General features: G+C 44.7%; 1 protein-coding gene across 6 annotated transcripts in view; it reads right to left on the bottom strand.

Annotated features, from left to right (window-relative positions):
• LOC119176937 (cell adhesion molecule Dscam1) overlaps positions 1-23,854 on the bottom strand; it is a 640,641-nt gene that overhangs the window by 36,278 nt on the left and 580,509 nt on the right. For all 6 annotated transcript variants that reach the window (XM_075878151.1, XM_075878149.1, XM_075878150.1 and 3 more), the window contains 3 exons: positions 23,133-23,318; positions 16,627-16,920; positions 15,908-16,078 (listed from right to left, as the gene is read on the bottom strand). In XM_075878151.1, the coding sequence (XP_075734266.1) occupies positions 15,908-16,078; positions 16,627-16,920; positions 23,133-23,318 (651 nt within the window). The remainder of the gene's footprint in view (positions 1-15,907; positions 16,079-16,626; positions 16,921-23,132; positions 23,319-23,854) is intronic.

Here is a 23,854-nt window from a genome sequence, read left to right as displayed (position 1 = left end):
GAGGAGGACGTAACAGACTGGGCCTGTTGTGGCTGAGCTGTCAAGGCGTCAAGAGAGACCAAAGAAACCGGTTGCGTATCCACATAACATGACACTGCAGAACCTTGGGGTAGGAGGACGGGCTCTGGGGTAGGGTTCAGGCCAATGATTATCGCTGCACTGTCTTTGAACCGCACCAGGCTGGAGGGGACTACAATGCCGCGAGCTAGACAGCTGCTGGAAGGGGTGATGAGGACGTCACCATTGGCAATATTCGGAGAAGTGATGGTGATGAGTTGCTCTTGACCCGGGAGTAGTATGTATTCGGAAGCTGTGAAGAAACGCAATGGTCTTTCGTCGATGCATTCGCTGCAGTGATCGGTCTCGGTGATTTCGACTACACGTTGACGGCAAGAAATTAATGCAGATGCTGATGAGAGAAAGTCCCAGCCTAAAATTAGTTCATGAGCACATGAAATTAAGACAGCGAAGGTGATGTGATGAAGAATACCATCAATGAAGACACGCGCTGTACATTGGGCCGATGGTCTAATTATTGCTCCATTGGCCCCAATCAAAGATGATCCAAGGTAGGGTGTCTTCACTTTCCGCAATCGAGAACACAAGTCGGCACGCATAACTGAAATAGTTGCTCCCGTGTCCGCCAAAGCCAACACCCGCACACCTTCCACAGTTACCAATAACATGTTTGACGGTCGTTCAGGAGGACTTGGGTCATTTCGCCGCGATGCAGTTTTCCCTCCAAAAACTGCACTGTTTAGTTTTCCGATCGCTGGGCAGTCAGTTGAGAGACAGGCCGAAGTGGTGAAACAGAGCGTCGGAGTGGCGAAGGGGAGCGTGGTCGGGATGCACGTGTATTGTTGGTCGTGTTGGAAATGCGCACAGGAGACGGTGATCGGTGGTTGGAAGGACTGTCGGCATAACGGTAGTAACCTCGAGCATATGTGTCGTCTCGTTCAAAAGCGGCATAACCACGACGTTCATCTTGCTGCCGACGTCGACAGACCCGGGAAATGTGTCCTCGAATTCCACAGTAGTAGCAAATAGGACGTGGGGCCCGCCAGGAAGAATGGTAGGTAGGGTTCGGTGGACGGGCGACTAGAGGTGCGAGATGTTCGTGGTCAGGTACAGGTGGTGGTGCTTGAGACGGCGAGGGTTGCATTGCAGCGATCTGTGCATACGAAGGGGGTTGGGCGCATGGTGGAGCACGGTGAATGCTTTGGAACGCTGACATTTCTTCCCTAATAATTCCACGCAGATCGCTAGAGGCGGGTTGAGCGGGAACGTTGTTAGAAGGAGGTAAAGTGTAGGCTTGCAATTCCTCACGAATTATGTCTCGAATGATGGATCGGAGCTCCATACTGTTTGCCAGGGGGTTCTCAGAGAGGTCGGGTCGTAGGCGGATTGACTGCAAGGTATCGAGCCGCTGGCATACCGAGACGACGTCGGAAACCGTCGAAGGGTTGTGTGCGACGAGGGCGTTGAAAGCGGTAGGTCCGATACCCTTCAGAAGGTGCCGGACACGATCACCTTCTGGCATGGTGTCGTCGATACGGCGGCAAAGTGCAAGCACATCCTCAATATAGGAAGTGTAGGACTCACCGCAATGTTGAACGCGTTCTGCCAGTTTCTTGCGAGCAACTTCTGAACAGACGGTCGGTGTACCGAAAATGCGTCGGAGCTGGTCTTTGAAGGAAGACCAATCGCGGAAGTCGCTCTCATGGTTCAGGAACCACGTCTTGGCAACCTGAGAGACGTAGAACTGGACGCGTGCTAATTTCGATGCCTCGTTCCAGTTGTTGTAGACACCTACGCGGTCATAGTTGTCGAGCCAGTCTTCGACATCTTCGCCAGGCAGACCGGAGAAGATTGGAGGCTCCCGAGGGGGGTTGTTGACCGGGCTAGGGTTGGCGGCTGGTGGTTGCGCCGGCGAGTGGTTCGGTTGGGCTTGCTCTTGGGCCATGGTGCTCTGCTGGCGCAAGCGACGTCCCGAACGGAGCTCCAGGAGCTGGCTTTGGATGGAGAGAGGTCGAAGAGATCGGGAAGCACCTTCCACCACTTGAAATACAACGGTGCAGCTGACGCTTTATTGAAGCAACAGCAAAATGGCGCCGATCATGAAGAGGAACGGGCCGAAGACTGATGATGGTTATTGATAGATGAGGAAGATGACGTACAATGAATTCTCACAATATATATATATTACGTTCTGGCAGTTATGCTAATTTGTATATTGCATGCGCTGCGGATTTGTCATGCTTGGAAAATGAGACGCCATGTGCTTATTTTAGACACATCGAAGAGCTACAGAGTAGTCGGTGCCTTGTTTGTGCGCCAACATAACCTCAAGTAGTGTCAATAAAACCAAATTCGAAATTAAAGGGAGGGGGTTTCTCGGCATTTCCCTTTTGAGCTCTATATAATTTAAACAGCGTGGGCTGTTTGCTTTGTGTGTGCACATGTAGGACTTGGTAGAAATAAAGCTTGCTGTGATAGAAACATTAAGCGTTTTGAATAGCTTTCGTAGTACTTTGGTTGTCTATGGCGCCTTAGCTAACAATAGAATTTATGCTGATTTTCTCTTTCTTTGATGGGTGTTTCACGGAATCTTCGACATCAAATGACTTGGACATTTGGTATACGTGGAATAGTGAGTAGATCACGATCACACCTCGTAGTTTAAATAGGGGTTACATGCTGTACAAACGTAAACGTTTTCGATTGATTGCAGACATGGTAGAAAATTTCATCTTGATGTAATAACAATTGCGACGGAATGATTCGAGCAAAACTCAATGACCATTTATTTCGTATTTTTGCATACAGCAAATAATAATGTACTGAGATGCCCTGCAGTGTGTGCCTAGTAAAATCAACGTTTCAACACCGCTGGAACGAAGTTCCATCTGTAAACAACATATTTATAAATGCCGAGATTGACAGGGACTTTTTCCGTTATGAGGGAACCAATATAACTTTTCTACTACCACATATCAATATGAAAAATGACGCAAGCTCCCTTGCGGAGCTGTTGGACTTAGTCATTATTATTACTGAAGCACCAGATTCAACACAGTGCAGGCAATTTTGTACACGGCAAACTAAACACTCTCAGATAGTAGCACAATAAATGTTTTCATGAACAAGTTCAAGAGTTTATGAATGATTGACAAAGGTGCCATAGGTCAAAACGAAAGCTTTTCGGCAAAACAGAATGACAGGATTTTCGCGGTACACGTGGCTGGCTACAGCATGTAGTGAGAAAAGAGTCAATGCAAGTTTGGATCTGTTTTTTTAAAGCCCCAACCCACACATCATGCACGCAGATTAATAAATATGACCGAAAAATTATGCCAAGCGCACTCTTACTATAACAATTTTTTTTCGCACAGAAACGCACAAGCTACATGCACTCATTCACGCTGTTTACCGTTGTTCACCCTCAGGAACATTGCAATTATACTAGACACATGGTGATTGCGATTATTCTAATCGCAGACACTGTGATTTCGTGCCCGAAGCAGTTAAACGGTGATGCACTGAATATACTGTTAGCCATTATTTTTTTCTTTTGTTGGACTAGGACTGTTATTAAAGCACTGTTAATTTCTCCTGTGCTCGAAGGTATTTTAGTGAAGCACATTAAAAGCGACGCTGGTCTGTGAAGTCGTGGTGGCGACATTTGATTTAGACAAGAGTAGTGCTGCCTTCTGTATGCGTCATCCGCAAGGTGTGCTCAGGAAGAAATATAGACAGGGCTGATATAGTGGGGCAGCTACTAAAAGCAAAAGCCTATACATATGCGCTCACGTTGCCTAAGAGCCACTACGAGTTTATTTTTGCTTGCCCCGGGATAAGATCTTCATACATTTGACCTCCTATTTTCTAAATTCTTTCTTCCCACAGGCACTTCCTTGGGAAATACAGTGTAGTCAGCGCCGTTTAGTTGTAGTCAGTCTCCCGGATCACTTGAAACACTCAACGAACATGACCCACGTACGACCGCCTTCCCAGGCCCTCGCGCATATCCATATCATTCGTGAGTCGCTGAAGGTCCTACTTTGAGAGACGATATTAACCTGTACTGTGTTCCTGTTGTCTGTGCCCATGCAATCTTTGTTTAGTCTGGGCAATCTGCTCCCTTTCTCTGTGTCGTGAGATGTCAGATGGGTGACGTGTAATTATATCGTTTCGCTCTAAATCTTACGCGAAAACATGTTGAGTGGAGGTCATATTGAAGCATCGGTAACTCAAACAAGTCGATAGTTCAGTTTAGTAAAAGATAACCACATTCATAGATATAGGTGGGTGAATTCTGTGTCTACATTGTAAGAGTTCCACCAACTGAAGTTGACAGACGCATTGCGTGGACGTAATCGCACAGAACCTTGTCCGGCTTGAATGGGAGGAGAACACTACAGCGACATCCTACATAATGTATTGTACGAGAGGACATCTATAAACGTTAATAAACTTTACTGTATACCTACTGGACCTACTTGTATTTATATAATAAATATCAGAACGGCCGTTGTGTTTTTAAACACACTGAACGTGGAAATGATCTTTTACAAGCAGTGTTTCGATTCCTTTTCATTTTACACCGTAGCCTTTCATATGTGTGTCAGAAACGTCTGGTAAAAAAAACTGCGAAGATTATAAGCTGTAGGCGATAATTACACCTCAGTACACACTGACCAATACTCCAAAATTAACAGACGTTCTGAAATGGCATACCAAGCACAGCTTTCACTTCACGTGTTTGCTTAACACAATAATGAAAGAGATCACACTAGCGATAATAATTGATGGGGCTTACCGTGCCAAAACCAGAAATATAACAAACGAGAGGAGCTATTTTTTTGAACGAAAGTGTGCAATCGGAGTTGTAGAGAGGGCAATCTTCAAAAAGGGCACTGGGATATTGTGTAAGATACGCATTAGCCTGTGACCGCGTATTGAGAAACAGACGCAGTGTGACGAAAGCAGCGATTTAAGAAATGTTCATGTATGACCCGAAGATGCCAATGAACAACGTGTTCCAAGGAATCACGCCGAGGCAAGCTCGTGGTAGTTTGCCCCGCTGCGTAATGTGGGTACTTACGCATTCCGAATTCGGTAAAGAGCAACAGCGCTTTCAAAAAAAATCTAGACATTTTTTTATTAATAATGTATTCCGCTGGGCGTATCAAGGCAGTACCTTCAGGCTTGCAGCCGCACCGACCTTCTGCCCATTCGCCACACCTGGAGGCTTCTCAACTCGGGCATAAATTTCAGCACATAGATCTTCTGCACCAGATGATCATGTAAATGAGGCGAAAGCTAGAATACGTTATCGCGCGCTAAGTGTAAAAAAAAAAACGCAACAGACGGCTGAACGCCGTAATGGGTGGATTAAAAAATAAAAGAAACAAGACTAAAATACTGAAGATAACAGATTTTGTCACGAAAGTAAAGATATGCATTGAGTTTTTCTTTACAGAAAATTGAAAGTGGCGCCTATATAAGATGGAGAACACTGATTGTACTTTCGACTGGATGTATATTGCGGTGAGCAGCATCATTGGCATACTTCTAAACTTTTTTTAGTATATCTTGATGAGAGTGGCACTGCACGAAAACCTGTAACTCACCGAAGTGCGGCCTTTTTTAGAGGTTGTCAGGTCACTTCACGCACGACCTAAGGCGAGCTACTTTGGGATGTTCGGCGACTATCCTGTTTATTTGAGGACAAGAGCTGTGACCTTTAGATGAAGGGTGCGGATCAATATTGCTTACTTACTAACAGAATTATACAAATTGGTTTAAGTTTAAGGGTGTGTGAGTATACTATAACGTGGTGAAATCGAATCAAATAAAACTAATGAAAAATACTTGCTGCAAATACTGATCAAAATGTCTAACAATATCTTTTCTAAAATGAAAAAAATAAAGGGCTTCCACAGGATCAACTTGATAAAGAAAAATCAGGTCTGTATTGTTTTAGTTCTCGTTAGTATTGTGTCTAACAAATAAAACGAGCCCTTAAAGTTACACTTTATTTCATGTATGTAAAATGTTGTTTTCAATTACACGTTCTAATAATTGAGAAGCTTATAAACAATAGAATGATTTTAATTACCTGGAACAATTGTAAAGCTCATTAGTTACTAACATTCGTTATTACATATATGCCCAGCTTTGAATGCGCTGAAGGAGATAAGCACAAATCCTGAGCAGCGCACACTTTTCAAACAATGCAAACATGGTGAGGCTGGTCAAACAGAGAAACATAAAGTTCGGAATAAATATTTATATGAGTTTTATACACAGACACGAGCCATTATTATTGTATATGACTATAGCTTAGCAGCGGTAGAACAGCTGCACCGTTTGCGCCATTCTGCGCCAAAGTTGCTTATTTACAAAATGAACTCAAGCTTGCTTCCAGGACTGCTCCCCAACCCATGTACCCTGTTCCACCCCGGTTAGCGAAATGGTTTTACGCCCCATGCTGAGAAACCGCTCTGCGTAAGCAACAACTGCAAGTACTTCGCCGAAGAATCAATACATTACATTGATTGTACTGTCTCCTTCGGGATTCCGAAATTTATTGTTGCCCCTTATACATTTAAAAGAAATGTATGTTTGACAATTTCGGCTAATGTATGCTCGAACCAAACCTAAACCGAATAGCACAGATAATAGAACCTGCACTACAGATATTTCAATATTCGCATGCCATTAGTTCCGATAACTCTGCGGGAATACACGAGCTGTTGCCGTGCCCTGCTGCCTACGCGAGCTTGTCATTAACACAAAGGTGTAGTCACTGTAAGATAAACCCACAGTTAAGGAATGTTCGAAAGTTTCGAAGTCACAGCTGCAGTGCGTGGTCCGAGCTATCGTTCTGCATACTGGGACTCATATGAAAACCTCTCATTATTAAAACGTCTGTCATGTAGATTGCAGTACTGAATGCCTGGATTTCGCTGCGAAATGAGCCAATCCACATAACTGTGTGACACACTACTTGTTACTCACAGTGCGTTTTCAGACAATAGCGAGTCATAGAAATACGAGACCCGAACGAAGTTGCGGGATACAAAGCCGAATACTGATATATGGTTGACCCCCCCCCCCCCCCCCCCCGCTTTCCTCTTCATATTTTTCCATTTCACTCTCGTGGGCTCCTGCCAGCTGTGAAAATTCTGTCCAAATCTATGTTTTGCTCGTTGCTTCAAAGTTGCCTATCTTTTTCTACGCATGTAAATACGGTACAAAGCTCCTCTATTTCATATTCGCCAATGATAGGAGTACTTCTCGTCAGTTTCTATCAGCAAAACTAAAAAGTGGCAGAAAAGCTGCAGCCACGGCGCTACCAAGGTCGCAAAACTTCCCGAGGAAGTGCTCTTCCTAATATATGTAACACATCCTAAAAGATCAAATACCATAATAACTTATATTTAGCGCACACAGACACACGGACAAAAAGGGGAAACAACGCCAGCGCTGGTGTCTTTCCCGCTTTTTGTCAGTGTGTCTCTGTGCGCTAAAAATAAGTTAATATACATTCATACTAACTAGCTCGTCTTGCAATACTAATCCAGTTTGTGATACATCAAATCAATAAATCCCCGCGGCTCATAATCATCATCAAACATGCACGCACAGGCGTGGTGAACGAGTGAGGCCCGACTCGTTCATCAGCGCTTCTACGCACGCTTCGCACGAGTGATACATATAAGTCCGATAATTTGCCACTGAGCCGGCTGGTCGAGTGTATGCAGTGCCGCCGACTACCAAGACTAGTTTCCACATGCTGAATTCTGACACCGCTGTGAATGGTGAATGTAAAAGCGAGTGTAGTGTGTGGGTATGTGCGTTAAGCACACCCCGCATATTGCATGTACAAAAAGGAATAAAATATTCATGAAGAAGTATAAATTTACGTTGTCCTTGAGCACATAGTTAAACCTACGATGTGATTACCGCTGTGTAACCAGTTTCGTTGAACTTGTAGCGCTGCCATATTGTTTGTTGTGTATCTTTCATTTCTGTCATCTGAATTTTACTCCTCACATATTTTCTTTTAATAGATGAAAACTCGTGCAACGCTGTTTACAGTTGCAAAAGCTCAAATATAGAATACACAGAAGCGGGCCCCCAGGTAACCACAAAATGTACAGCAAGAGCTACGCGTGCTTGAAAATTTGTACGAACATGTATACCTGGTGAACAAAAACACAAATCACTGGAAATACGCATATGATGGCGACTACTCGCGTTCGAATAATAATAATTGCTAGGGTTCAACGTCCCAGAACCACGATATGATTGCGAGAGACGCCGTAGTGGAGGGCTCTGGAAATTCAGACCCCTGGTGTTCTTTAACTTGCGACTACATCTATAGGCACACAAGCCTCAAGCATTTTCGCCTAAATTGAAAATGTGGCCGCCACGGCAGGCATTCGATCCCGCGACCTGCGGGTCAGTAGCGGAGTGCCTTAGCCACTTGACCACCGTGGCGGGTTTCACATTCGAATGGAATGGCTGATGCGAAACTCGTCAGATTCAGCACTAAGTAAAAACGCTGAACTGTACGCAAATGTCTCTTTGCACGAGTCACCAGTCGCATCACAGTTTTCTAGAGTACAGGCTGTTCAACGTTTATCTGTGAACGTAAGGATTGTCTGTACATCATATACACCTCTGCACCATTCGTGAATACACGGCGCTTAAACATCTCACTATTTACACCGTGAACGTACAGCGATAGCCCGAATGCTTTTGCAAAGTGCTTGCTCATAGAATACCCTCTATGTGCTCAATCGCGAACCTATTTTTCGAGATAGCTTATGCTCGGTAACGAAGAAATGTGATCATGCCACATTAAATGGAGGTTCCTTTGATTTTCTCACAAACAGCAGTTTATCTAGTTTGATTTCATTTGTAGATTTTATGAACTTGATGCTATATTTAGGTCTTTTATGTAAGACACACTTGTCATAAAATGATATACGTATTTTACGCGACAATTCTTAGGGGGGTATCCCTCTCCAAATATTCATTTTGTATTCATATAGAGGGTGAACGGAAACCAACTCGCTATTGAGAATTCTTTAAAACTCTAGTAATAGTTAGCAAATTTTATGTGAACAAAACATTTTGTTTCTTAAGATACATGGGAGAACTTCATACATAATCATTCACGTCAATGAAAGGCCTAACTTCAACGAAAATTGTGGGTCGATGCGGTATTTAGGCACATTTGCCGGGAGGGTGTTAAGGGAGGGAGGGTTTCGAAGAGCGTGCTAAGAAAGTTTTCGCAAACGCAAAGTTTTTGCAGCAGTAAAATTGGTCAAATATTACAAAATTTATAAGCGGACACACACACACACACACACACACACACACACACACACACACACACACACACACACACACACACACACACACACACACACACACACACACACACACACACACACACACACACACACACACACACACACACACACACACACACACACACACACACACTAAAATAAAGGAGCAGTGGGGACGAAAAGAAACGCGAACAGAGCGCGCATCTGCATTCTCGGCAGTTTAGCACCTCTTTTCAACTGTTGTAGCGTGTATCGGGATAAAAATCCACTAGAGTAAACCGTGATGCAATGAGGAACCATTCAAGTACAATTTGTTTTTTTTTATTGCCACCATGGTCAGAGCGTGACGAAGACAACGCAGCGCGCTGTTCGCGTTTCATTCCCTGTGTACATGAAGTAGGCCGGATCCACGAAAAATAATTCTTTCGGGGCCGTCCTTTCCACAACAACACTAAGAGCCGACACGTTCACTCGTTTAACCAACGTGTTTGTTGCTTCACTAATGAATACCACGACTGAAGCGTAACATGCCAATTCCGGATTCGAAAATACGCTAATGCGTGATGTCCGCACTCATGACTACCGCGTGTGGTGAATCGTTTTAAACCATCGGCGTTAGATGGCGCCACACATCTGTGGCTGCGTTGCTCAAGCGTGCTTCCTATCATCCGCACATTTGCGATCAAGGTTGGGGAGATATCTTTTCTTACAAAACAAAAGCTATTAACAAACCAATGAATTCATCGGTGATATGTATGAATAGTTGATTATGCTGTCTTGTGTTAAAATAAAAATATTCCAGTGATCATAACGGACAGAAACATCTGTACAGAGTGGCCGAGCCAAATATAGCGAATCGCAGTCCTAGTAATTTTTCCATTTAGCAGTTTTTTGTTGCTAATGGTAGCAGTATCACTGATATTTTCACAGCAATTTCTAAATTTCATAACCTTTTCGCAAGAAAACCGGGGTTACTCTCAATTTACGCTATGATGAAGTTTTATCAGGTGCATTTGAGGCTCTCTCTCATGCAAGCTTCGTCGGTGTTATCGGCACATGTAGAAGTACGAATCTACAGTATGGAAGTTTGGTCTCTAAAAGTTTTTTTACCGGTGTTCTATGTGACATAAAGGCTTTTAAAGACATCTAGATTTGAGCCTATTTTGAAAGCGCAAACCTTATAGATCTCACGTTAACGTGATCATGAATGTAATTGCGCGAACGAGATGTGGCTTTACCACACAATATGATATGGCAAGGTGACATGACCCTTTAGAGCTCTGGCTTCATTTGTCAGTTTTATGCAGTAACTGAAGCCTCTGTGTACTGCGAGCCGCCACCAACGGCAGAAATATTGACTATCTGTCTCTATCCTACAGTTACAATACACCTAGTTCAGACAATGCAAGCGAATGTCAGGCATGTACACTAACTCTACTCATTTAATACTATGCTGGCATTGTAACCTCAAGGAAAAAAAAAGTTCAGCATTCATGAACTACGGTGTTATTTAGGAACAGTTATTCGATTACGTTATACCACTTCAAATTCACAATAAAACAGTCTTTTCGGTGTTGTGCCCCAGACAACTTTACGCCCATCAAGCGATTCCATCTTGCTTGTTGGTAAATTGGTAAATTTGGCCTCAGAAAGAGTGGATCACCTCAAAATATTAGTCGAGGAACGCCCCAAAAACTTGCATGATAACAGAACTAGAAGTCAACATAGCAAGTCTACACAGAGAAGTCAATGTTCCAAGAGCAGAAGAACAACACAAGCATGAGTGGGTAATGGCAACAGAAAAAACAACAACAGCTTTATATATGAACTACTGTTCACTAAATATGCTGGGCATCTTCAAGAAAAAAAATCTCATAGACCCAAAAGTGTAGCAAATTTATACCTTTCTGAAAAAACAATGCAAGAAAATTAAAAAAAAAAACACGTGTGGGCTAAGTCTACGTGTAAGTGCTGTAGGTGCGCGTGTATACACCAATATAGGCCTACTCGGTGGGTACATCTTCGTGGTTTATCTCGTGCAAAGATTTAGAAGTTAGACCTATGCAACTTATTTCAACACTACAAGCAACAACACGCTCGTCTATACTGAAAGCTCGGTTATGTCTAGGTGCTCAGCTGCTGACGAAATTTGCCGCCAAACTCAGTGATTATACGCGAGTGATAAGGCTCCTAGAAATTTACAGAGAAACTCACAACCGTTTATCAAATGCTTTGATAATTATGACGTGCTTTATATTAAAAAAGCACCAGCAGATACAAGGAACAACTATGGCTTTCTTGATTTCATTCTATCTTCGCAAAACGGCACTAACTGTACAAGACCCTGTCTTCCCCAAAGTATGGAAGACCCTGCCTTCCCCAAAGTCAAAAATAATGTTACAGCTTTATTATATTAGCGTATTTTGAAAGCGCATAATGTATAAATTGATCCTACTTGGCCTTTTGTGCACATAATGCGCGATGTACACGCTTGCACTTTCATCTCTAAATTACAGGCGTTATCGTATCAAGCATTTATTTAAACGCGGAATTATTGAAACATACTACTTTTTTTTTCTGCACTATACATGCAATAGGCACATACAATATAGTACTACGGAAATGTTCTCTTGAAGACGGCATGATTTTTGTATATCGTTCCCACAAGACTAATTTCTTAATATAGCAATGGCTAACAGTGATGTGTCACGGACCAGGTCCGAGAAACACACGCCTTGGCGTGGCTTATGGTTTCACCGTCTAGGTGATCTGACAGGAGATTAGGAATGAAATACGAAGGAAAAAGACTAGTCTTCCATCGCCATCTATCAGCATGTATAATTCGTGGGTGACGCGATAGAACGTTCACACGCCTTCTTTAGAGCAGCTGTGAACAGATAGAACAAATGAATTCAGTTATCTACGACAGAGAAAGCAAGATGGCATCCGGTTTCGAAGGAGAAGGAAAGCACGCGGTTGTCCACAGCAATAAATAAGAACAATTCGATCGTTCTCTTGAACAATATTACATTTTATAAATGAATATTTCATCAACTTTTTCTTGTGAGTGCTGCGTGTGCCGCTATAAAGTTACCATAATGCTAATCAAGACAGTGAGCGTAGCTCCGCCATTTTTCACGTATAGATATCGAAGTCTGAAAGAATCGGCCTCGAAGTTGCTTCAGTCGTGAATCCTCGTTTACACAATGGCAAACACGGCTCGGTGGATTTAGTTTCAATAACAGCATCGTTTTTCTTTCCATGACGGAACACCAGCAAATAGTCATTGTGTTGGAATCGATTAGAAATAGCCTTATACTTTAGACAACTAAGTGAACCCACGGAGGAAGGAAAAAGGTAAGGAGAGGGCATGCCCAGCCGGCGCAGGGCGTAAAAAATGTGGCGGAAATGACATCATGGCAGCCATATTCAGTAGGCGCAATGGCGGCGTTGTTATGGTTACGTGTTGCGCAGTGAAGCTGGTCTAGCAGTGAGCGGCCGCGGCTGGCGGCGGAATGTGTGCCTCCGCCGGTCTCGTGCTGAGCCGTGGCGGACAATATCTGTGCTCGGGGCCGCGTTATTGGTTACGCAGTGTTCGTCTGGCTGTTACATTACTCTTAGCAACGTTTACAAATCTCTTTGTCCATCACGGGTTTTCAACAGTGCGTAGAACAAGTGCATATCCATGTGTCGTGCGGCGGATGACGCGGATGAAGCAGTTAGTGTTCAGCGAAATGGCGTTGGGCACCATGACGAAGCTGAATGACGACGAACGCCTTGCAGGTCAGTGACGGTTGAGCAGTGCTCCTGCTTGTGACAACGGACGACGCTGTTGAGCCCAGCAAGACGCCGTGAGGACCATGTGCACACACGTAGTTTCGTGTTGTGTGTGTACAGTAACAACTTGCATGTGCGTATTGAAACACCTTTTCTGTTCCGCTTGGTACACTCTCCACCAGCATTGCATGTAATCTCAACGTAACAGCAACCACGTTCAACTGTCACTAGCACCGTGCTCAAAGTCACCACGGTCGCAGAATGCTGACGCAGGTGAGTTTCACGCGAAACACGGACACAGTGGCAGGACGCTGCGTCAGTCGCGTGGCGGAATGCAACAGTAGAAGGCGCACGACCGATCGTGTTGTCTGTACAGTTGCTCAATTATTGACGTGAAAGCACTCGCCGTTGTCGGTGCATCTAGCGCGCGTTCTTTCGTAGTTGCTTCGTTGTCAGCGAGCTGTTACTCTTTGTTATTACTCGGACGAAGCGATTTCGCTGAAGGTGTCCCGCTGGCTCTGGGTGATGAGCCCAGTTCCATTAGTTTCGGATCGTCACGACACACGCGCTGCGCAGCCCACGTGCTTTCCGAGCCGGAGAGGGAGTCGCGCCTTCTGCTTCGCATTCATATGTAAACAAGAGAGGAGAATTTGCCTACTCAATATGGCCGACTTCCGGCTTCATCGCGGCTTCACAACGAGTGACGTCAGGGCCTCTCCTTACCTTTTCCTTCCTCCGTGAAGTGAACCGTTTCAATTGCTGAAAGTAAGTGCCATGTTGGTGTAGGCACAAGTGTATGCGGGGGCTTTTGTGTGCTCCTCGTTTGCTTCTGTATCAAAGACAACAATTTGACTTTGCCGAAAGGACTTTATTAAGAATTCATTTTTTCCTTCCTGAACCTCATAGTTATTTCACAGTGCCTGAACTAATCAATAACCGAAATACAACCTAACCAACTGATTTTTTTAAATTACAACTAATGAAGAGACACGCATGTGCGTTCGGAACAAGAAGCTGCTACAGAAGCGACTATATATCCATTTTAAGTGTGAATACACTTTATAAGCGACCCCAAACCATCCACCGCCGTCGGCGGCGTCCGCAGTCTTCTCTCTATCTTTAAAAGAAAGAGGACTTGGCGGGCCGCAGCGCGACGCTCTACCGAATAAGCCACGGACGCGACGCTGATATCGGTGTCGCTCCTTCGCTCTCCTCGCTCGCTGCAGCTGCGCGCGCACCTCTCCCTCTCACGCGCCCGCCTTCTCTCTCAGTCTCCCGTCGAGAGCGGGTCGTGAGGGGGAGTAAAGTTAAAATCCGTTGGCATTCGCCAGTGAGTTAACGTAAACTCCCCCGTGTGATCAAATTGCGATTCCCAGGAACCATTACACCATAAAGGCACCATGGTGTGATTAATAAATATAATAGTGCGAAATAATAAATACCCCTCATAGCATCACCCCGTGTATTCGCACTTAACCATGTTCAGCCTCGGGGAAATGCTTGGGAATTTTTACCATTACTTTTAAGGCATTGTTGACCTACAGAGGATACAGACAGTATGAGCTTCTATTAAAATAGTGATGGAATTAATTTTAAAACGCGTGCTTATTGCTATCGCAGAGTTCATTTATCACGACGCAATTTTTATGTAAACATGATGTGAAAACGCGCTTCGTTGAATTTCGAAAATAGAAGCAATAGCTATATAGATATGTTTATTCCCACAGTACAACTCAACTATACCATAATCAGTAAAGCCGCTTAAGTTTAAAATATCTGAACTATTTTCTTGCCAACGAAACGAAAGACGTCAGCAAACACAACTGAATCATTATGTCATAAGTTTTCACATTGATCTGCTTGTCTTTTTTATGGTTGCTTTTCTGAGCCATAAGTGATTCTTACAGAATCTAATGATTGATTGATATGTGAGGTTTCACATCCCAAAATCACCATATGATTACGAGAGACGCTGTAGTCAAGGACTCCGGAAATTCCGACCACCTGGGTTTTTTTAACGTGCACCGACATATGAACACATGAGCCTGCAGCATTTTCACCTCCATCAAAAATGCAGCCGCCGCAGCTGGGATTCGATCCTGCGACCTGCGCGTCAGCAGCCGAGTACCTTAGTCACTATAGACTACCGTGATTAGGCAAGTCTTTCAGAGTCTTAAGTAGGAACATCTACCGGCAGATGGCCTGAAACAAAGAATAGTAAAAGAAGCTGGCGTCAACAGAATGTTTACCCCTCTTTTTATAATAATTTATATAAAAAGAGGGGTCAGCATTTCATGACGACAGCATTCTTTCACCTGGAAAAATCTGGTCACTTTAGACACCTCGCTTTTAAATGCGAGACACATAACGCGAGCAATTTTTGTTAAGCGAAACGAAAATTCGTCATTTGCGTGGTGTGCGATACGTGAGCCACGCGACAATGCCAAACACCCAGACATTTGTAGCCGAATAGCGCAGAAACATCTCGTGTTGTTATATGGTAGGTTCCATTGATTCCGTATAGCGAGATATTAGGTAGTTTTCTAATAGCGTACGCAAAGCTTTGCGTTTGCGTTGCTTATGCGTCGTACGCTCACCTCTTGCGGGCTCTCATTGAGTGACAACGCTAACGCTGCGCCCACAAACTTAGCGTACGCTGTTCGAGAACTCTATATTGCTATACGACCCTCCGTAGCGTGCAATGTGCGTCGCGGAACAAGTAAGGTTCACGTCAAGGCGAAAAAACAACGTTCAGTGCTCACAATGCCTGTCGGCACACAGGGACTCCCTGGAGCAGAGGATGCAGCCAACGACGATGACGATGAGTACCACGCAGCTGGAGACGAGGATGGGCACCAGAATCTCCAGGTCGGTCATGCTAGGCAGGGAGGAACGCTTGGGCTGAGACGAGGTGGCCTCCACCGAGGCCACGTCTGCAAAAGGGGTCAACCATGCATGTGTGAACGGTGACAACTGCCACTATAGTTGCGCTGTCACGTTCGTGGTGACACTGATGATTATTTGGGGTCTCGTGGCGGAAGGGATACATATGACGAAATAGTGCTAAGAGAGCACCGGTGAGAGTTCAGTGAAGTGATGCATGAGAAGTACTATTGCCCCACCAGGGCTGTTGAGCGGAAGGGCCCTTAACCCGCGCTATATAATAATAAGACGAATGGAGCAGCAGACTCTCACAAAATAGCGTGATATGAATTACAATGAGAACGTGCAGTGTTTGAACAAGACTTAAAAAGACTGCAACTGATCTTGTGGTGAATTATGGTTCGTCACCCGGAAACAATGTTAGATGCCACAGAATATGCTGCCTGTGGGCAAACGAAAAGCGATTATCCTCTAGGTGAGATGTGGAGGATGGTCAGTTGTCCGCCACATCTCTTAAAGCGAGGAATCGTGTGTCGAGACAGTGTACCTTACTGGCGGCAGCACAAGACGTTGTATCACGGAGTAGATCTACACTTACGCGCAGTGCCATTGGGAGTGGTGAACTCGTATTGGGCCTCGGTAGCACCCGCCGTGGAGCGGGCAACCACGTGAACGTGGTACGTGGCGCCAGGCGTCAGGTTACGCAGCAACAGCTGCGTCTGGTTGGCCGGCAACCCTTCGGCTACGGTGGACCAGGCCAGTGCTGAGCCCTGGCGCAGCTTCACCGTGAAGTCGAGCAGCTCACAGCCTCCACTCTTCCAGCTGCGCAAGCTCAGGCTGGCGTGCCGCTGGGAGGCCTGGATGAACTCCTCCTTGCTCGGGGACAGCGGTGCTGCATAGGTGCATACGAACATGACCCGCGCCATATAGTCGTGGAGCACCGTCAGTAGCCTAGAAGCTAGATTAGTTTGCGACTGTATCCAACTACTAACGTAGTTATCAAGGCAATATTCATCAGCCAGAAGATGGAACGATTGATTGATTGATATGTGGGGTTTAACGTCCCAAAACCACTATATGATTATGAGAGATGCCGTAGTGGAGGGCTCCGGAAATTTAGACCACCTGGGGTTCTTTAACGTGCACCCAAATCAGAAGATTGAACGTGATGCACGAAATAAAAAAGAATACGCTTACTTACTCAAATGCCTGCAGCGTTTTTCTGAATCGTTTTTCTTCAATACACCTTGCGGCAATCTCACAAGAGTACGAAAAATGGCTTTCGATGCCGAGTTTGAAAACGCCTTTTGATAAAAATTACTGGAATGGAAAGAAAACTAAGTCTGTGCAGAGTTTCAATGAAATGTTCGCAAGTGAGTGAGTGGGAAAATAATTGCTTGTAAGTAATGTCAGTCAGCAAGGAAATCGTGGATAATGGGCGTAATCCTACCGGCGCCACCGCGGGAAATTAAGAGAGTCTGAATAGTTTAGCTGATAGTTATGGGAATCAAGATAAAAAAAAGCGGTTGTTTAGCACGCAGGAGTTACAAAACTGACACATATTTTGCACTTGCTAATCACACTTGACCAAACCAAAAGAACAAGGGGAGGATGAAACGTTTCTTTGCGCGAAACAGCAAGAAAGCGTTCGTCAGCCGAAATGGGCGGCTATTTCAGTACAAAAGGCCGTTGTCTAATGCCACCGCCCGTGTCTGGTCCACCAGACTACAATAAATATGAGGGTAAACTTCATGCCCCATGTAGTCTGCCGCATCAAGCAGAGGAGCTCGTTTCGTTGCATCTTCTCAGGTGTTTTTGTTGTGTATGCCATGTTCACAAATAAGTGGTGCAACACGCTTTCTCTGCTTTCTCGACGGCAATTATTCAGTGATGACCTAGCTTTCGTTAAGACTGCACCGTAATTCTCAGTGTCAAGAATGCACTTTCATAACTGAGGCTTTCTGGTGTGTCATTTTACCTGGCCCGGAGCCACCGGGAGCCGGCCAATGCTGTGTTAATATTTACTCGTGCGTTTTCGATACGAAATCATTTCAGAGCGCAAATTACGTGCAATGAAAAAAGTTACACTCAGTGCCGTCAGAGCATTAGAAGTGTTACGAAATAGCAGAGCAGTGCGACCAGCTGTGTTTGGCGCACAAAAAAGTCTTTTTTTTTAAAATAGAACAAAAGGCGTCGGTGATACGTGAACGTACGTACAGGCATAATGATTCAAAAGTTTTTGTTTTCACTCTACAGAACTTTGTTTTATTTCTGAAATATGGTGATGCGTTGTTTTTCAGACATGACAAAATAACCTGTTTGCGAAGGAAGAATACTGACGAAAGTGATGCCTCTTGGCGAGATCAATCCCGGTCGCATAGCTCACTTAAATTTTATTGTTCTCGTAATTGAGAAAATCACAGTTTATTTCAGGAATAAAAAAGAGAATGAGGCAGTTTGTGTACTGTTAAGCAGTTTAGTGAGAGAGATAAAAAAAAACGAAGGAGAAAGGCAGGCAGATCAGAAAACTACGTTAAGCTAAGCTAAGTTTCTCAGTATCACTCTCGGTGAAATATTCCGACAGAGGCCTGAAAACCCAGCTTAAAAAGCTTAGCTTTGTTAGCACGACCAGTAAACCTCACGTAACAAATTAGCTCTTGTACTGGTGCGTAATAATAGCCACGTTTTGGCGTTACTCCTCTTTGACTTTTCTGACTTTTTTTCCTCCAGCAATTTTTCCTCATTAAATGTTAACAAGCTCACGCTGTCGAATAAACACTGAAATGCTTGCATAGAGAAAGACTGACGCATAATATGTTGCGCAAGAATAGTGCGTGAGCGGTACCTTAGGAGAAGCAGCCACGCAATACGAAAGCATAAATTTCAATCATTGTCGGAATTTAAGGGCTAAAATTACAGACTACGGCCATTCGGTTAATACTGAAACACTATAAGAAAGGCAGGAATTCTATTTATACATGTGTTTATGCATGCTTTATCACCTTTATGCACCATAGCCTCAAAATGGCACAAGACACAGAGTGTCCCAGGTAACTCTAGCCCAAATTTAAACACATACCGATGCACTCTGTGACGTACGACGCCACCAAACTCATGCTGGTGAAAACTGCGTGCAGTAGGTCGCACTATCTTTTGTTTTCTGCTTAACTGGCCAGTTATGAAAGATGAATTGACCATCGCTGCACATGTATTCGTGTAGCACTACAGTTTCGAGTAGGACAAATAACTTAACCATACGTGCGTTTAAGTCGCATTTCTCCCGATTCACATTTCACACGTCCACAAAAGCATTGTACACGTCAAGAAGAACCCCGGGTGCATGATCCGAAATCACACCGGTGTCCTTCCCTTCAACGGGTTTCCCACAGGCCGTGAAGTCCTTTGAAATGTTAATCTCGAAGTCTTTTATTTCTTTTCATCTCGCTTGTTCACAACATAAATAAGCTTTTTTTGTTATCTGCTCTCTCATATTGTCCCATTTTGCACTCTACTCATTACCGTGTGTCACAAACGAGTGATCATTAAAGCACTTGCCTCACTTTTTTAACGGCTACGTTAAAATCAGGTGCCGTTCGGACGCGACAGAAGCCGGCGTAACGAAGAAACAAGCATCAAAAGACGCCGCGCGCGCTCCTCCTTTCTTCGTTGAGCGGCCGCAGCCACCGCAGACGCCGACAATCTCCTCGGATCTAACAAGCAGCAAACTCTAAAAACATCTCGAAAGAAAGGGGTGTGGTGCTGCATAGCTGCGTCGCGGGATGCGAAACCTGCGAGAGGAATACCCCTTTCCACCAGCTTCAGCTCTGCGGCGCACCGACGAACAGCCGGAACTTCGAGAACCCAGGGTGATCGTATGTATATAAGCAAGCAGTGGATGGTGGCGATCAGGAGAAGAAGAGTGGGTTTTCCACCAGCAGACGAAGGCTTGTGCTACAGTGACAAAGCAGGAGATTAAGCTAGTGTTTTTCGCCCGTGGGCGAAGACGTCACCTGCAGTAGCAGCGCGTGAGTGGCCGATGTGTTGCCATCGAAGAAGTTTTGTTACTGAAGTGCGGTCTGTAGACGACGCAAGAGTTTTTTGGAAGAGATAGCTCGAACGCAGCGGGACGACAACCAGAGCTGGATTTTCTTGAAAGAGAAGCATTCAAGCTTTGTTCCAAGAACCTTGTACTGAATACGTTCGACGGACATTATAGTCATAAGTGTGCTTGGATCACGGAGTGAGAATTCTTCTTTCTCTTTGGCTTGGATAGTTAATGCATGATATTGTATTGTAGAGCACGAGCTGTTGTCTGCGCCCGTAGTTTTGAATTTATCGGAGTACCATGTGAGTTGTATGGTATTTGACAAGTGCCGAGTGTGTATTTTTGTGTGTTTGTTCGGCCGCATCTGAGAATATATATTTGGTTTTGTTATCAGCTCTCAACTCTGCCTCAATTTTTCGGACCACCAAAAGTACCAACACTAAATTGTCCGTGCTTTCATGGTGCATGTCGGGGGGCCGATACGTCAGCCCTTAGAATCAGCCCGGCAACTGCCTCCCTATTTACAGGACTAGTGACACCGTATAGGTGCTGTGGGCTGTGAAGGGTGGAGGGGCTCAGAAAAATAGAGAAGTCTGCATGAACCAGATTAAAGTAAAAAAAAAGGAAGAGGAGTACGGTATTCCGGTCCTCCGAAACGATTAAAGAGAAATCAGTGCAACGGCTAACGGAAGGAGCCTCGCAAATATACATCCCGGCTGCATCGATCACCGGTAACCACAGCGTTCCCTCTGATGTTGCTCGACCAAGCGTGCTCTTTCATCGCCGAGCGAAATTAAGGTGCGAATGCGTAGAATCAAATCACTGCGAGGTAAAGACCGGATGATTACTAGCCTAACTCTTCCATTTTTATTATTATACAGACATCGAAACCCCGTTTGCATGCACCCGCAAGAATAGCATACAGTTTTCTTCGCGTGTGCACTCCCTCTCTGCTTTTGTCTGTCATACGTTGACTTATGCTCGGCCGGCGGCAAATCTGTAGTGATCCAAGAATTAAAGTGCAAGTACTAATAAAACTTGGACGTAGTGTCAAGATTTGTTTTTCTTTATATAGCTGCCCGTCGTCCCCGAAGCGACGCGCGCGGCGAGGGAGCATCGACCCAAGCCGTCTAGATTGGTTGGCGCACACGGTGGCGAGTGACGTGCCGTATGCCGCCGCACTGGGACTCGCGGTGACTAGGTCCAGTGTTGGCTGTTGAGTGGAGTGTATGTGGCTGTCTGGGGCGAAGCGGGCAGAACAAGCGACACAAGTGCTGCCATCGCGTCTGCCTTCTTTACTCTATCCTTCCGGCATTGTATTATTGACTGCGCGTCGCTTTTCATCAGCCCGTTCCATTTGCGAGCCTTGCGCCACGTTTTTTTTTGTTACTCACTCATGGGTGCCCGCTTTTTCGGATGTTTCTCTCTTTGCTCTCTCTCTTTTTTTTCCTTACTCAAATGTCATCTGGAAGGTTGGCTGTCCCACGTTTGGATTTCTGTAAGGTCGCTAGGGAGATCTGGCGCGAGGACATCGTAACTCAAAAAAACGCACGCACTCGCCGAGAACCCGGAGCGTGCTTCTAGCCATTACTCACAGGAGGGCAAAAAAAAAAAAAGAAATGAAAGAAGAACCCGCGCAATTTAGTGCATTCAGTGAACGTTCCCAACTATATATGTTTACCTATTCTCAGAGGCTGCGTACGTATTTTTGTTGCTGTTATTTTGCTTCGTGTTGGCGCAAGCAAATAGTTTTAAACGTGCAGTCCTTGTGTCGTGTACGAATTATGCCTCCCCGACAAGAAAAATGCACTACTTGGATAAGACGAGCTTCGATTAGTGGTGAACGCGGCATCTGACTGAGTGCCCACTATCTAAGTGAGTTCCCGATGAAGCGCGCGGCTTAACTCCTGATTGAAATATTCCGGACAGCTGGCCACACTTCTAAGCCAGTTGGGTATACTGTAATTGTTAGAACTTCAAGCAGTCAGAAGAACACGAGAAAAAAAATAAGAAAAGGCTGAGATATTACGCAGAAAAGCGTGTGGTTGTGCTTCCTTGAATTAAGGTGAGCAGGCGACAAAATAAAAAGTTAATAAACTGAATATATTCGCGGATGCACAAACAGGACCACGCAATAGCACCGGCGCAAGTTGGTTGTTTTCGGAAAGCATGAGTCACAGTAAGATGGACTTTTAAAGTGATGAACAGGAAATGCCACTGAATTGAACGTTTCCACAAGTCAAGTCTATGTAGAGCTGAGCAGGGTGTTTCTCAAGACGAAATTTTATTCATAGAGACGTTGGCGACATATATCTTTCATTATTCATACAGCGCTCAGCTAACACATCAAAGAGGGAAATGTCTTGCGATTGTATCATTTCTATCATTATAGCTTCAGAATTACCTGCTACTGAAGTTTTCGGCCCCACATTTCCTCACAGAATACAGACTCAGAACTATACATTGTGGAGGCAGCCCATAATGACCTTAAGACTGACAGCGACATATAACACTTCGACATAGCAATGTGCAGCCTCTTGACGGCAACCGACATTATCTCCGACGAATTCGCAGATATGCAGAGCCGCAGAACATTCTATTTTTAATTTTAGACGCGGGATGTGAGCTTTCAAATTACGAATAGTCCAAGCATCACTATCTTTTTTCAAATGTATACTGTCCTAATCTTATACCACGTGTGTTTAAATATGTTAGTGGAGCAATACTGCAAATTCGTTTAATTTGCGTAGTGGATATATATATATATATATATATATATATATATATATATATATATATATATATATATATATATATATATATATATATATAACTTGACTCACATTCCTCTAGAAATCACGCTCTTCTATCATCGTATCGCTTCGGCATGCTTAATGTGCATGCTCTGTAAGCCGCTCGTGGACAGGAGGCCCAGCTGCGATGCTTCCACGGGCTCTGTATCTACGAGGCCCTTGCACCCTAAGGCCGTATCCTCCCTTGGTGCACACCTTACGTGCGCGTCACGCGCGCTCTGCAAGCGCGAGAGCAGCGTTGCGTACCGGCGCCATCAGTCTTTGCGCGGATGACGTCGCTGGGCTCGCTGCGGCCGAGCGAGTTGTGTGCCGTCATGTAGAACTGGTACGTGGTGCCGCACTCGAGATCTCGCACCGTGTACACCGGCTGCATCGTCGAAATGGGCGTCTCCTGCCAGTGGTCGGCCTCCTTGCGCTGGTGGAGCACATACTCTGCGCACAAAGTGTTCAGGAGGAAAACCACGTGAGAAGCGCGTGGTTGATTGATTGATCGGAAAGGTTGGACTGCTATATTGTACGTGCGCAGTCTCTCTACAACGAGAGACTGCTGGATGATGAAAGAATAATAACGTGAAAACACGTTACTGAGAAGAGGCCGTTGCTCCAATGGAAGTGGTGCGTGTGAATGAATGATAAAGCGAGATTATACTTTCCAGTTGACTGAATTTTGATTGAAGGTGAGAAACGGTCAATATTATAGGTACACGAATAGTTTCTCTCGCTGGTTTCTATTTTATCTTGCTGTTGATTAAGGCGTCATTGTAAGTGAATAGTGAGCCAGACTGTCAGTGAAGCGTGCAAGAACGAAAGAACTGTAACAGAATCGTTGCGTTATTCTACCGCATTTTTTATTTGAAGGTTGAAATAGTGACATGAATAGCTAATGCCAAATCGCAATATGATATGATAGCATGACACAACAGTGTTGGCATTTATATCTGATAAAATCCTGCACTTGAGCTTTTTGA

This window comes from Rhipicephalus microplus, chromosome X (genome assembly GCF_043290135.1).
Source record: "Rhipicephalus microplus isolate Deutch F79 chromosome X, USDA_Rmic, whole genome shotgun sequence".
NCBI classification, from domain to species: domain Eukaryota; kingdom Metazoa; phylum Arthropoda; class Arachnida; order Ixodida; family Ixodidae; genus Rhipicephalus; species Rhipicephalus microplus.
Note: the sequence above shows the minus strand (reverse complement) of the source record. Positions and strands in the feature narration are given on the sequence as shown.